General features: G+C 35.6%; 1 protein-coding gene across 1 annotated transcript in view; it reads right to left on the reverse strand.

Annotated features, from left to right (window-relative positions):
* Positions 1 to 2,546: 2,546 nt before the first annotated feature.
* The window catches only part of DHX15 (DEAH-box helicase 15), a 57,938-nt gene continuing 45,835 nt past the window's right edge, over positions 2,547 to 14,649 (reverse strand). The window contains exons 11-14 of the mRNA XM_027597915.2: positions 11,703 to 11,825; positions 6,596 to 6,786; positions 4,348 to 4,517; positions 2,547 to 3,133 (exon numbers count right to left, since the gene is read on the reverse strand). Coding sequence (XP_027453716.1) covers positions 3,016 to 3,133; positions 4,348 to 4,517; positions 6,596 to 6,786; positions 11,703 to 11,825 — 602 coding nt within the window. The 3' untranslated portion in view covers positions 2,547 to 3,015. The remainder of the gene's footprint in view (positions 3,134 to 4,347; positions 4,518 to 6,595; positions 6,787 to 11,702; positions 11,826 to 14,649) is intronic.

Here is a 14,649-nt window from a genome sequence, read left to right on the forward strand (position 1 = left end):
CTATCCCAATTACCTAGGAAGCAATTGTTCTTATGTCTGTAATTTTTTAAATGTTACTTAATGAGTGATATAGAGATGCATTTAAAAGCGCGGGGTGAGGTCTCTAGAGATGTACGCTGTCCACGGTCTGCGAGGGTTTTTCCCCAGCCCTGAGCCACATCCAAAACTATCACATAATAATTGGACGCCTTAAATTTATGCTAAGATTAACATGAGCCAAAAGTACGCTGTGGTTGTCTGAAAGGTTAATGTAATCATAAGCTGCATTAACAGAAGTGATGGCGTGTCTGGTCCCGAGAGATACAAGTTCCACCACGCTCCGCCCAGTTTAGACCGCAGCACTGACTACAATCCAGAGAATATCTAGCAGAGGTTAATCAGGGATGTTCAGGGTATCTAGAAACTGTATCGAAGAGAAGGGTGAGGGGAAAACAGGCTATTCAGCCTAAATCAGAGTAAAGGAAGAGGACAGTTAAGTATCTAAATAGCATCGTGCAGTAAAACAAACATCTTTATTTAACTAACTTTGCTCTAGAAGCAAGAATTAGAAACAATTAGAAATTTTAGCTCAGCATTTCTAGCAGAACTATTAGGATGTCTTTGAAAGTAATGGTTTTCTTTAAAGTATCTGAGCCATTAAAATTATTCAGAAGAGAATCTCAAGGTGTTTGTGTTACCTTCTAAACCTGAAATTCTAGGACTAAGTCATACGCTTTTTGTTCTGTGCGACCGTGGCTTAGTGGCTTGACTGTAGGGTATATATTCTACCCTGCCCTAGTCCCCCAAGGTGTGTTCATTTCCTCAACCTGTAGTCAAAGGCTTTTCTTTCTTATGCTACGTTCACAACAAAAAAGCAGCTCTATTTTGAGAGGTGAGGAGACCTCCTCAGAAAAATCTTCAAATAAGATTTTCTGAATATTATGGAAAAAATTGTAATATAATTTTCTCGTTCCACAGTACCACTGAGGATTCATCTGCTAGTTTTACCCACCTATGTAAACAAGGGAAACTGTGACCACTTTTTTATTCTGCTGCCGAACCTATAATGAAGGGGTTAGAGGGCACAAATTTTAAAAGCCATACCTTTGCCAGTAACATCAATGCTTAGGATTCAAAGCTTTGGTCAGATATGGCCAGCCTTGCAAAACTGAAGGTGGCGGGGGGCGGGGGGGGGGGGGGGGGGGGGAGGGGACGTAATGAGAGGGAATGAAAGAGCTCAGCTCGCTCCACTGTTTCCATGGCCACTCCCAGTGCACACTCATCACTTACAAGATGGAAAGAGTACTCACTGTTCCTAGAAACTCTGCCAAATGCCAAACTTCCTTCTTTACAGCAGAGTTCTGCAACTTAAGTTTCTCCTTAAGAAAACCTAATGGTCTAATTTAGAATTTTAAAAAGCACCAGATTAAACAACACATATACTACACCGAGATCTATTTAAAACTAGAAAGATGGTCAGATTATAAAAATATGCAACTGTAAAAAAAATGCAACATAATACTTTGGCAAAAGCTGCCTGCTTAGGGGAAATAGTCTGACCAAGTGCCTAGACGTTCTTAACAATAATCTAAAAAAATTCTAACAGATAATTTGCCAATACTTAAAAGTAGGATAAATTTTAACCAATTTAAATTCAACCTAAAATATTATTTCACCATGTAAATTATTAGGGGAATTAGGCACTTAGAGAACTCTATTAACTCTTAAGCCACCAGCATCATTTAGTAACAGCTACCTATATACTAAAAAAGCATACAGCCTGAAAAACTCTTAATTTGCCCAACTAACTCCCTTAAACCACGTAAGATATATGCTACAAAATATATTTAAATTCCAAGTGAACACACCTCTAAATTTCCTTTAACATTTAAATATTTGCAGGGGGAGGGGGAGAGAGTAGAAGAAGGGAGTCCAGAAATTAAACAGTATTTACTCTTTTAAGTGAAAGAAACTGATTACAGGCCCCTTGAGGGGTCATACCAAACACCTCATCTGCTGTTAAAAAGGGGTTTTTAACTTGTCTACTACCTGTTACAGGAAACGGAAAGTCAAGTTCACATTTTAACACACTTTGCTAATCACTCTGTACACTGCATAAAATATCCAAAAATCTAAAATTTTAGTAAAACCAATACCTACAATATAACATCATTCCCTACTATTTATTTAATACAAATAAACATTTGTTTCAGAAGTATATAGGGTGTTTAGAAGGTTTCTCTAAGTATAATAAAAAGATGTGGTAACAAATCAGACTTATGAAATGAATTTAAGACAAAGAGAAAGCTATTCTTTCATTATTCTGGCCTTGGAGATCCAATTTTGAATGAAAACTATATACTTTTATCCCATTAGATCACACCCTGATTAACCTAACGAAGTGCCATGCTATCTTCTTAAAAATACTGCTTTAATGACTATTTTATCTAAGGAGTAGTAGCCTTTGTGGAAAGATGCAATCATAGTATACTTACATTAAAAAAAAAAAAAAAAAAAGCCCCACACTTGAGAAGAGAAGAAGCCATACTGAGACTAGAACAAAGATATCAAAGTGCTTTGGCTGAAATTAGTATAAATAGACTTTATTGAAGTCAGTGCCTCTGTACTGAGACAGAAGATTGTGTCTACATAAGCACAAGTTGTAACATTTCACAACTTCTAAAAGGAATGTCAACAATTACAACGATCATGCATACCATGGTCGATAATCACATTTTAGAAGCATTTTCAACCATTTCTAAAGAAATGCTTATAACATTGTTATATATAGAACTACTTTCAATAAACTGCAAAACATTGATCGACTTTTCCAGTATGAGCTACAGTGTCAACACAAAAGGGAGGCATAAATGTTTAATTTATGAAATCAGAATGGAATATTTACTGTAAAGAAAAATTAAAAAGCTTTCAAATAAAGGCCATTATTGAACCAACGTGAAGAGCACAACTTGAACTTTTGAGTTCATTCATCTTTTAAAGCTGTCCTCTGAATAACTTCAGTTCTAAGCACTGAATTCAGTACTGTGAATATTCCTTGGATTGAAGTTTGGCAATGATGCGGTCCAACTGTCTCTTTGCTTCACACTGTGGGAAATTGCTCATGTCATAATATTGAGGGGCAATTTTCACCAACCTGTCCAGAAGGGGGGGGAAAAATTACCAAATTAACATTTAATTAAAGACTGGAGTTGCTAATAGGATAGGAATTACTCATTAATATACTGATGAACAAAGGCAAATCTACAAATCCATATCAACGTTACAATTGCAAACACCTACTCCATACAAACACGACTTTTAGAAGTGCATTACTTTCGTTATGCTGTAAATTTTCTGATGTTGGACTTTCCATAACTTAAAAAAAAAAAAAACTCAAGACAAATCCTTTTAAAAACACTTTTTTACATTAATAGAAAGATATTAAAGTAAGGTTATTAATTTTTTCACTCTAGAACACTATTTTGACCAACCTCTCCAAGGTTATAGTAATACAGGTTCTATATGAGAAATATCTTTGTATTCAAATGATTGTATCTTCTCATTTTCGAAGTTTAGTAACCATAAATATAGATCTAAACCCGAAAGAATTCACTTGACTGAATCTTTAATGTTTAGCCATACAATTTTTTCTCAATAAAGCATTTAAGATAAAATGGTAATGTCCTACACCAGTGTCGAAAGTCATAAATTTGTGTAGGAAAGAAGCCTCACAATATCTAGCAAGTGACATCAACCAAAGTAAGTGCTTTCAGTCCTACCATCCTTGGCTGACGTCTCCTATCCTAAGTTACAGAATGGATTCTGGCAGGCCAGCCAGCCAACCAACCAACCAACACAAAAAAAACCAGACATACAAAAGGGGAGGGATGGTAATTTTGCCTAAAATAACAATCATTTCCAACAACAATTTGTAAATCAAATATGCTAAGGTCCAACAAGATGTGTAGTTTTTATGTTTGCTTAACTCCTTCTAAAGCATCAACATATAAACAGTTCAGAGCTAATGATAAAAGACTGTTTCTAGTACAGTACTAGGAGACTTGAGTTGATCACAACAAGAGAACAGCTCCAAAGACACTCCTGATGCTAGTCAACTCTAATTTTATATTTGGCTTCAAATCCTGCCCAGGCCCATACCAACAATCCCACCGTCCTCTTAGCAAAGCAAAGATTCTAAGAGACCAACCATACCATCAGGTCAAAGCCCTATACCTAAACAGGGCAGCACATATCCTGAGCTGATGAGAAAGAACATTAAGTTCCAGGACAGGACTAGCGCAACAAAGTCAGATTCCACTCGGAACGAAAATGCTAACAAAATCTGTTAGAACGAAGGGTGGTGCTTACCATTCTGGCTTGATATCTGTACACGTCCGGATGTAATTCTTCGTCGTAAGAACAAACTCATTATAAAGCACCCATTCAGGCTTGTGGTCCAGAACAGTAGAGGGGTGCAGCTGAACCACCTGGTTATCTTTCACAGTTAAGTAATGCCCTGTCCGTTCTAAATGCGCCACCTGAAATTGAAACCCAGTCAATTAATACAATGCTTGTGATGTGCTCATTATAAAGCACAAGTGGTGTAAAGCTACCTATATAATTAGAACGGGCAGACCTCAGCTTTTGCTTTTTATCCGATGGCCTCACTTATTTATCACTGCCTGATAAAAGCAAGGATCAGCAAACTACTGCAGGCCAATCCAACTCACTGCCTGCATCTGTTAAGGCCTGTTGGCCTAAAGTGGTCCATACATCTCTAAAGAATGGGGGTGGGGGTGGGGAGAGAGACCAAAAAAAAAAGTTTGGTGACAAGTAAAACTCATGTAATTCAAATTTCAGGGTCCATAAGTCAAGTTTCACTGAACACAGAGCTGCACATTTGCACTGCGTGGGCAGGCAGAGCTAAGCAGTTTCAACAGTGACATAAGGGGCCCATAAAACATGTATATACACTATCTGGTCCTTTCTGCCTTAAAACTATCTAGAGTGGGTTCTTTAGTGCCAGGTGGCAACCGTGTATCAGATGAACAATTACTAGAACATTCATGATTAAGATGGAAAAATAAAGCAAAAGGTAGTCAGTCTACAGGGAAAAGAGAACAAGAACAAGAACGGAGCGGACAAAGGTGCACGTGCTTCTTGCCTCCATTTCTTCTATCTATAATCAAACACATCAACTGGTGGAACTTACCTAATATGTAATTAGCAAACACTGAAACAGATGATGATATGCCTTTTCCAATTCTAGAACTACAGTAATATGAAGAATGTGTATGAATGATAGAAATGAATAATTATTAATAAATAACAGAAAATGAGCTCAATTTCCTTCAGTAATACTAAGCACCTACTAGGTGCCAGGTACTTACTGCATGCCCTGTTTCTAACAAAGTTTAATCTTCAGAGAAGCAGAAATCTATAATGTTTGAATATGGCTTTGTCAATCTTTTTTGAATTACAAGCAAATTTAAGAATATGTCAAAAAGAAGCCACTGTGTACTAGTACATATTAAACAAATATTAAGAATACAAGTGTCTACAGAATGAATTTTCATACCTTGCCCTATTATTTTCCTAACTCTAATGAGCATGGGAGCTTATAGAAGATGTCACAATAAAAATTCTTACTGTTAGTATGATTTCAACTACAGACTATGCACCCATCAATTCTTATTTTGATTTTGTGCATTTGGGTCAATTCTATTTATTTAGCTCATTTGGCCTTAAGGCAGGCCACATCTTGCTTAATAGACAGAGCCAAAATAGAGAATGAAAAAACAAGCAGGCGACAGAAGAGATCATTAAAATCAATCCAATCCCAAGTAATGGATTGATCTGTTTTCAATTTTACCACCAGAGAATGAGTTTTTGAACATAGTTTAAAATCCCTTAAAATAAATGTTCACTACGTTTATCTGACAAGCTATACATCAGTTAGTATAGTCCCCACCATAACACACTTAAAACTAAATGAAACATTTTAAATTACTTTCTATCATTATCACTTAAAAGACATTTTTGGCTTTTGCAGCACCTAAGTTTCTTAGTTACAAGTATCACTGATCACTCTACAGCACTGTGAATGAAATACAGGGGTCTGAATATTTGATCTTGGAGTCTTTAGTTTCCACATAAAGAGAAATGTGAACTGCACTTCTGGATCCACCCAGGCAACTGCCTTGCTTCAGCACAGTTTATAATTATACATCTTCCACTCACAATCTAGATTCACAGACTTTTCAATACATTTATCAAAAGCCAAGAACTGATATTTACATGGAAGAAATAGCTGTTAATCCCACCTGAAAATGGCCAACATATCATCTGGTATAAAAAAGACTCTATTAATTAAGAGTTAATTCCAAATTGATTTCTACATAACTGGATTACTAACTTTGTCATTTAATGAGTTAATCTGTTACTCATTAGACAGATAAAATTTCTTAGAATATTAGTTCATTCGAGAATCTGGACATAACATTTAAAATCAATATTCAGAGGCATTCTTTAACTTGTTTAAGTAGATTCAAAGGGCTGTTACAGAAAGCAAACAATATTATGTAAACATCTAATTATACATGCATTATCCACATACCTGCATAAAATACCCAGTAACCAAAGCTTTTCTTATATTAATATAATAGTCCCTGCTTGTAAAGTCAGTACTTCGACGAGGCAAATTAAATCTGTCCATAATTCGTGATAGCTGCTGGCGTACATTATCTGCTGACATCAGGGACCTGTAGTTAATGAAGTTGTCATAACACCACTGAACCGATTCATGATCTACAAAGTTGGAGGGAGGGGAAAAAAAGAGGGGACATGAATCATCTACATAGGTCTATTATCTAATTAAAAACGAAAATCATTATTAAGAATAAACTAAGTAATCCAGAAAGGAGAATTACCCACATCAGTGTTATAAAATCACAATGTTATCAACTTTCCTAAAAATCTATAGTAAAGTTCAAAATCAGAAATAGCACTTAGGTTTCTGGTTACCAGATTCTGTGATTTTTAAATAAACTACTTTTAATGAACTGAAGTTAGGTTACCCATGAACATCCACCTGGTTGTTTCTAATATAGTCCAACAGACAGGGGTGGGTTGAGGGAATGTGATAAAATGCCATGTCCTCCTCATTTTCAAAGAAAGGACAGCCTTAGATTAAGATTACCAAATACAATTTAAAAGTTATAAAACAGAACTCAAATGACTCCTGCGTAATTTTTATTTAACTACTCCTGAGCTAGACCACCAAACCTAGAGCTAAGCGTTTTAAAAGTTTCACTGCAACCCCTTTGCCTCTTAACGGTGGCAGACAGGATTTAACATACAAGTGGTAAGTGCACTCCTTAATCCCACCACCTGGTTTTCCAAGCCCTCCTCTACCACCTCCCCCAGGGCCACCACCCGCTCCCTCCAGGGTTTGTCCCTATCTTATTTTTTCCCTTTGTTTTGTTCCGTCCTTGCCGTTGCAAATAGCAAGCTTTCCTTCTTTTTTATGGCTGAGTAATATTCCATCATATACATACACACCCCACCTCATCTTTATCCATTTATCAATCGATGAACACTGGGGCTGCTTCCACGTATGGTCTATTTTAAAATACTGCTGCTATAAACACAGGGATGCGGGTATCCCCTTGAACAGTGATGAGAACTACTATACTCAACATCTGAAACTAATATAACACTGTATGTCAACTAACTGGAATTAAAATAAAAACTGGGGTTAAAAAACTAAAGAGCTAGACTATAAAAGGAAAAAAATAAAAAAATAATACAAGTGATATAGTTTATAAGGATGTCTGGAATTCCCACTCATGTTTAATAAACAAGTCTTACCATTATTAATAAACAAAACACTTCAAATAATTTCACTGCATGTATTTATTATCCAAAGGGATATTTCTCCACTGATGAATCCTTGACAAGCTTCCAACCAACCCACTGTTTGCTCATTTAAGCAAAGAGCTCATACTGCAGCATAAAATATTATACAGTGACGTTTTTATGTCCCGGAGAATCACAATGGAAAACTTGATCATTTACTTCATAGGCCTTTTGATAAATAAACCTAAGAGGGTTATTGTGAAATGGGGGGTGGGGGGGGTCTTTAAATCAGAACTATATTGGTCCTTCTGCAGTTTCTGTAACATACACTAATCTTTGGCATCTTCGTTCTAGGATTCTACCAATTATAACATACAACATTTTCTTAACTGCTTTTCAAAGGACCAACAAATATATTAATAAAGGTTTGCCCATTACAAAATGCAGCCACATTTCAGAAAGGGTGGGTGGGTAGGTGAGGTAGTAAAATGGATCTTTAAATTAAAGAACTGATGTGTTCAAGTCCATTAATTAACCCATCTAGAATGAGAAGAAGTATCCATCTGCACTTACTGACATTTAAAACAAAGCACCAAATATCTTCCGGAGATAACACAAAGAGAAGTTATGCTTTAGAGGCATCCTCGCTTATGCTGGTGCAATGTACGGAGCTGAAAGGCAATGGAAATGTCCACACTGAGACAGTAAGAAAGGGGGCCCTTTGAAAAGGGCAGCTGATTTGCAGACTCTGATCTGAAGTATAGCTTTTCTGAAGTTCTAAATTTCAGAATTCATACCCTACAGAGTAACAAAATGGCAATTTTAAGATGTCAAGATAAACACTATCTGGTAGTACTACCGTATTTTCTAAATTTGTGAGAAATAATTTGATAAATGGGAGAAATAAAACCTAAAAATGGAAATATTTTCTTAAAATGCTAGCTATAAATTTCTTAACCAATACAGTAAACCTACTTTTAAGATCTAAAGTAAAACCATTTCAGAGTGAAATCAGACCTACACACAAAGAAATCAAGGTGTTGCAAATAACGTAAATCCAGTGTTTCTCAAAAGTGTTATTTCAGGGACGCCTGGGTGGCTCAGCTGGTTAAACAAGTGATTCTCGATTTTCAGTTCAGGTCTTCATCTCAGGGTCCTGAGATGGAGCCCCATGATGGGCTCCGAGCTCACCGGGGAGCGTGCTTAAGATTCTCCCTCTCCCTCTACCTCTCTCCTTCCTCTGCTCATGTGCACGCACGAGTGCGCTCTCTCTCTCTAAAATAAACAAAACTTTTTTTAAGACTATTATTTCAACATACAATATCAAGATGAATTTTAGCTTTTCTATGTAATCAACCATTGTTCTAATCAAATAGTTCCTCCTGATCAGTATCTGAAACACAGTTGCTATTTTTCAAACATACTTAATGTTTCAATTAATAACATAACTTAGCATCATTTAAAAATCATTAGTGAAAACATTCCAAATTCAATAAAGGGATATGAGAAATATCCAAATAGTACGTAGAGATCTGGAAGTCTGATGCTTTTTGAATAGCTCCCTTTATTTGGAAAGATGACAGGCAGTAATTAATAGGCTAAATCCTTTGACTAATGGGGACACTTCCATCAAACGATTCTGTTTGCTTTGACCTTATTTATCACATGTATACAGAGTAAAAGGTCTAAAACCACCCAACAGCTTACCATCCCTATGGCAGTGAGAAACATGCAGTAGACAAGAAACAAGCATCTAGAGAATGGATGCTACCACTCTAACACATGACACTCCTGCTAATCCTATTAAGAAGCGGTAGGATAAAACTTTTATAGATACCTACTGCTCAATATTTTCATAGAAAGCTCCCAACTACCAAAATGTACATAAAGAATAAGCATTTAATTTTATCATGTGAAACAGTAAACTCCTCGAATTTCAGACTGAATTGTTACATTCACACTTAAAATCCAAATACACAATTCTATCAAACCTAAACTTTATTCTCGAAGCAACATACGAAATCTATATACAGACTGCTGTAGCAATTATCAGAACTTAAATAACAAAATAACACAATCTCCTAATTTAAAAGAACATTAAAATAGCTTGTGAGACATACATGGTAAAAATCCATGCTGCTCCTCTAGAAATCTTTTAATTTCCACTTAAAACAGTACTTTAATGATAATCAAAGGATTTTGAGAACCAAGATGGACATGAATCTCTCCTTCTCAAGACCTTCCCCTTTGTAGCCAGTTCTCAATGTCAGTTAATAGGTTATGTGTCTGGTGGTCACCCAGTCCACCACCACGACAGTTTCGCACACACAGGAATATAGTGTATTTCTTGGACTGACCTAACCCATCGAGAATAGGCTTTAACATTATGCATTATCAATACATTGGACACAAGAGGGATAAAATAAATGTTCTGAAGTAAACTGTGTACTGGCCTTCATTTTTTATTTTAAACTGGTATTTATCAATTCTCTTCAACTCACAGCAAAGTTCAAGTGTAAGACACAGACGTGCCGCACTTTGGCAGCTATGCTCTTTGTTCCACTTACTGGCTCTGCAGCACTTTTGGACTCTTGAGATAAATAAACTCACCCCCACCCCAAAAGAGATGAGCCAAAATGAACAGATTATTTAAGGAGTGTAAATAGATTTTTAGGAGATAACAAAAATGAGTTACAAATAAACCAAGAGGTGAAAACTTTGAATTTGAGCCCCGCATTTCCCTGTTCTCAAATGGAAAATGTAAATATTCTCTGAAAACATGATTTAAAGCTAGAACAGGGCGCCTGGGTGGCTCAGTCGGTTAAGTGTCCGCCTTCGGCTCAGGTCATGATCCCGGGGTCCTGTGAAGGAGCCCCACACTGGGTTCCCTGCTCGGCAGGGAGTCTGCTTCTCCCTCTCCCCGCCCCCCAATTCGTGCTCTGTCTCACTCTCTCAAATAAATAAAATAAAATAAAAGCTAGAACAGTATTTCATCATGTGGCCAAAGCATACATAAATCACTGAACCAGCTTTTTATTGGTGGGCATTAAGGTAGTTTCCCCCTACCCCCCCCCCTTTTTTTACTATATGTAATTCTGGGATGAAATCTTTTAATGATATTTGTGTCCACAGGATACTGAAAGATAATTTCATAGATTATTTCTGGGTCAAAGGGTATGAAACTTCTTAAGGTCTCGGTGACATAAAATCTACTACTTTTCATAAAGACCACATCAATTTATATTTCCACCTCTGGTGTAGGATTATTTCACTAAACCCACTTCTATGGAGCTAAGAACTATTTTTCTATAACCTTTGCCAGTTTTATAGGTGAGAAAATGGAACCTCACAATAACAATGCTCTTGAACTACAGGCAGAGTTGACTTTCCTCCTCATGTTTATGGACCACTTGTAACCTGAAAATGGTCATTCACATCTGCAGTCCATTTTTCTATTTTGTTAGTTTTATATTTATATGAGCTATTTATTAGTAAAATTATTAAGCAGTAAAGAGTCTATAAATGATAAAAAACTATTCACATAAAATGAATGAAAATAAACAGGAAAAGAAAGTATATAAAAATGTGTAGGTTAGTGGTAAATATAGTACGAGTATTTTATTTTTATTGCTCTGTATTTTCGAGCTTTCTATAATCGGTATTTTCCCCGATTATAAAAGTAAACAACTTTGGAAAAAACAGACAATTTCTATTTTAAATGCTAGTCAGGAGTTTTTTCTAAAGTACCTCTGGGTTTCTAATGTAAAGTTGTCACAGATAATAAATGAAAGTGAGATGAAGAAACATCTTATATGCTGCAAGTGACATTTAGACAAAAGAGTGCCTTCAATCTAATTTACACTTACTTTGTTTAAAAGCGTGGTAGACATTCAGCAGTGTCAGATGATCTCCATCTATGTGGGCAAATCTCATCTTGGCTTCATCTGCGGCTTTCTTGGCCTCCGTGGGGCGAACAAAACACTGTGGGACTAAACAAGGTTGGTATGGGCCCAACACAAACGCCCATATCGATGAGTCACGCATTCACAGATAGAGGAACAAGGCCTAGCTAGGTCAGTTCACAGAGCATAGGGCAGGGCAGGATGGCCTCCAACTGCATCTTGGACTGTTTACTACCTTGATTTGGTACATCAACACCTAACCACATCTGTAAGACAAGAGGGTTTCAAAGCTACAGAGTACCTGATTATTTTAACTAGATCTAAAAGTAGGCATCAAACAGCTATTCTGAAGGCCATCAAGATACTAGAAATAGAAAGCTCAACTTATTTCAAAAACCAGTGCCGATAGCTCTACCAATAACCATAATTATGGTGTCAATAGCCTTTAAGCTAAATATAATTTTTCAAAAGGCCATCCACTGAATTCACTGAATGGCTATGGAAGTTATGAAGCCATATTTGCCCACTGCAGGGCTAAAAACTTTCTAACCAGTCTATTGCCACATTTCTACTGTAATTTTTTTCCCTAGTGCTATGGCTATTACCAACTGGTGGGTATCACTATTAGCACCGGTGAGCAGAAGCATATGTAAACATAAAAAATATCATGAAATCTTGGGTTTTGATGATAGCAGTAGTGGTGGAAGGTTAAACCGCCTTTGAATTAAGAAAATTCAAAAAGGCTGGGGATATTCAGCCTAGTTTTCCAGCATTTTAATAAAAAGATTAGAAAATGACGTCCCAAGTTTAAAAAAAAACTGTTATTTGAATCAAAACCTCAATATAAAAAGCAAAATCCAATATTTAAAAAGTTGACAATTAGTCTGAAACAGTCATTATTTCAAGAGTCACCAAAATATGTAACTACAGTAATTTGTTTAGAGCCTCAATGTTAATTCACATAAAACTTTAAGTTGTTACAAAGCGTGCACTACATTTTTAAAATACAACTTTCCTTAATTCACTTTAGCAATTCCATAGTCATAAAAGCAGTATGAAAGTAAAAATACTTAACAGCTTGGGACTTTGTCAACACATTTTTAAAGCTCTTAAAACCTTGTCAATATAAAAAAGTATAAATGATCAGTCCAGATAGAAGATAATGGGAATAATCAACAACAAGATCAAATACAGTATCAAATTACTTTCCCATACAGTTTCCCCTTTAAAAAGATACCAAAGAAGCCAAATAGAGACAATGACACATGATCACAATAAATATTAATTAAATGTCTTGCTTAAATGTAACTGAAGCAAGGTAATTCATAGAAGTACAGAAACCTCTCAAAGATGTGAAAGTGAATGTGAACTAGCTCCCAGAATTAACAATGGGAATAAGTAGCACTCTAGAAGGCCCTTGATTTGCACTATTTATATCAGGACCTGAAAACTTCAAAAACTATTTAAATGAAAAACAAAGCAGTATAAGCTCGGCAAACTGTTGTTGTTCCATGACTTCTTCCTCACCTTTTAACATTTCCCCCCCACAAGTGCCATGCTTAATAACCACTACACATAAATGTCCATTGTCTTGATGTGCTAATAAACCCGTGTTGTGCAGAGCTCCTTATTACAAGTAAGAGATATAGTTGGAAGATTTCAACTGCGTCACAATGACCAGTTTTTTAAAGAGCTAGTAATCTAGACTCAAACGATGGTAATTATATAGTATGCCTGATAAGAGAAACAGGAAGAATAAAAACTGAGCAGATAACAAATAAATACACAAACAATCTGTTAATTCTTGCCGCACACTTTCTCTGCAAACTAAAATCTTGGGTAAATACCAACTGGGAGCATCTAACAAAAACATGTAAGAAAGGCAGACAACAACCTACCACCACCTCCGCAAGTGAGACTACAATTTTATTAAAATGATTCGATACTGCCCTGCCCATCTGCTCTGAGTCTGATCAGTCATAACTCTGCAAAAAAACATTTTTAGCTAGTTCTTAAATAAAAAATTCAAACCATTAAAACATACCATACATCTAAACTAAGCCAAAATTTTATATTTAGAAAATTTTTCAATTTATCCTTTAATTCCAAATAAGATTTTCAATTATTTGAGGCATGAAGTTATAATTAAGACTAATAAACCACTCTGAAACTGAAGTCATTCTCCCCAGTACTGGAACTAGTAGTATAAAGTACTTTGATCATCAGTAAAAACATGAAATGTCTTCTATTTTTAGCTGTTAGAATCAGTGTATGGTTGTAAATCTTATTTCTTCTTTTTGGAAAATCTAATTTCCAAGTTACAATTCATTTGTGGATTACGCTTTACTGCTATACTAAAAACAGCATGATTTGTTCAGCTTAATGCTCCAATTTCCAAAATTAGCAATATTAGGTATATTTCTTTTATCAAGTGTTTTCTGCCATTGTAAAAAATTATCATCTGGTTAGATTTTAAGCCTAAAAGTACACATTACTACTTCTATTTATTTGATACTAAGTTTGAAATTCAGGTTTGCTTGACTGCCACTAGAATACGTATTTATACATATAGGAAAGCTCAATTTAAATGATAGTTTGGGTTTGTCCCAGGCTCACTTAATAGTGCCAAGTACTAGAACAAAGTTCTTCTTGTACTTTGAGTAATAAACCGCAAAACTGATGAACCTACCAAAGAACTCAGTTACAATTGTGTTCAGACTTACTCTTTTTCTTATTGCAATTTTTATTCGCACTCAAGAGAGCCAATGTTTTAACTATATTTTGTGCACAATTACTTTACTTTTGTAAATATTATGTCTTTATAAATCTATTTACAAGATATTTAGGAAACAAAATGAGTTCCTTGAAAAAAACCATCTATAAAATCCACTATCATACTAAATATTAAAAA

This window comes from Zalophus californianus, chromosome 2 (assembly GCF_009762305.2).
Source record: "Zalophus californianus isolate mZalCal1 chromosome 2, mZalCal1.pri.v2, whole genome shotgun sequence".
Taxonomy (NCBI): Eukaryota; Metazoa; Chordata; class Mammalia; order Carnivora; family Otariidae; genus Zalophus; species Zalophus californianus.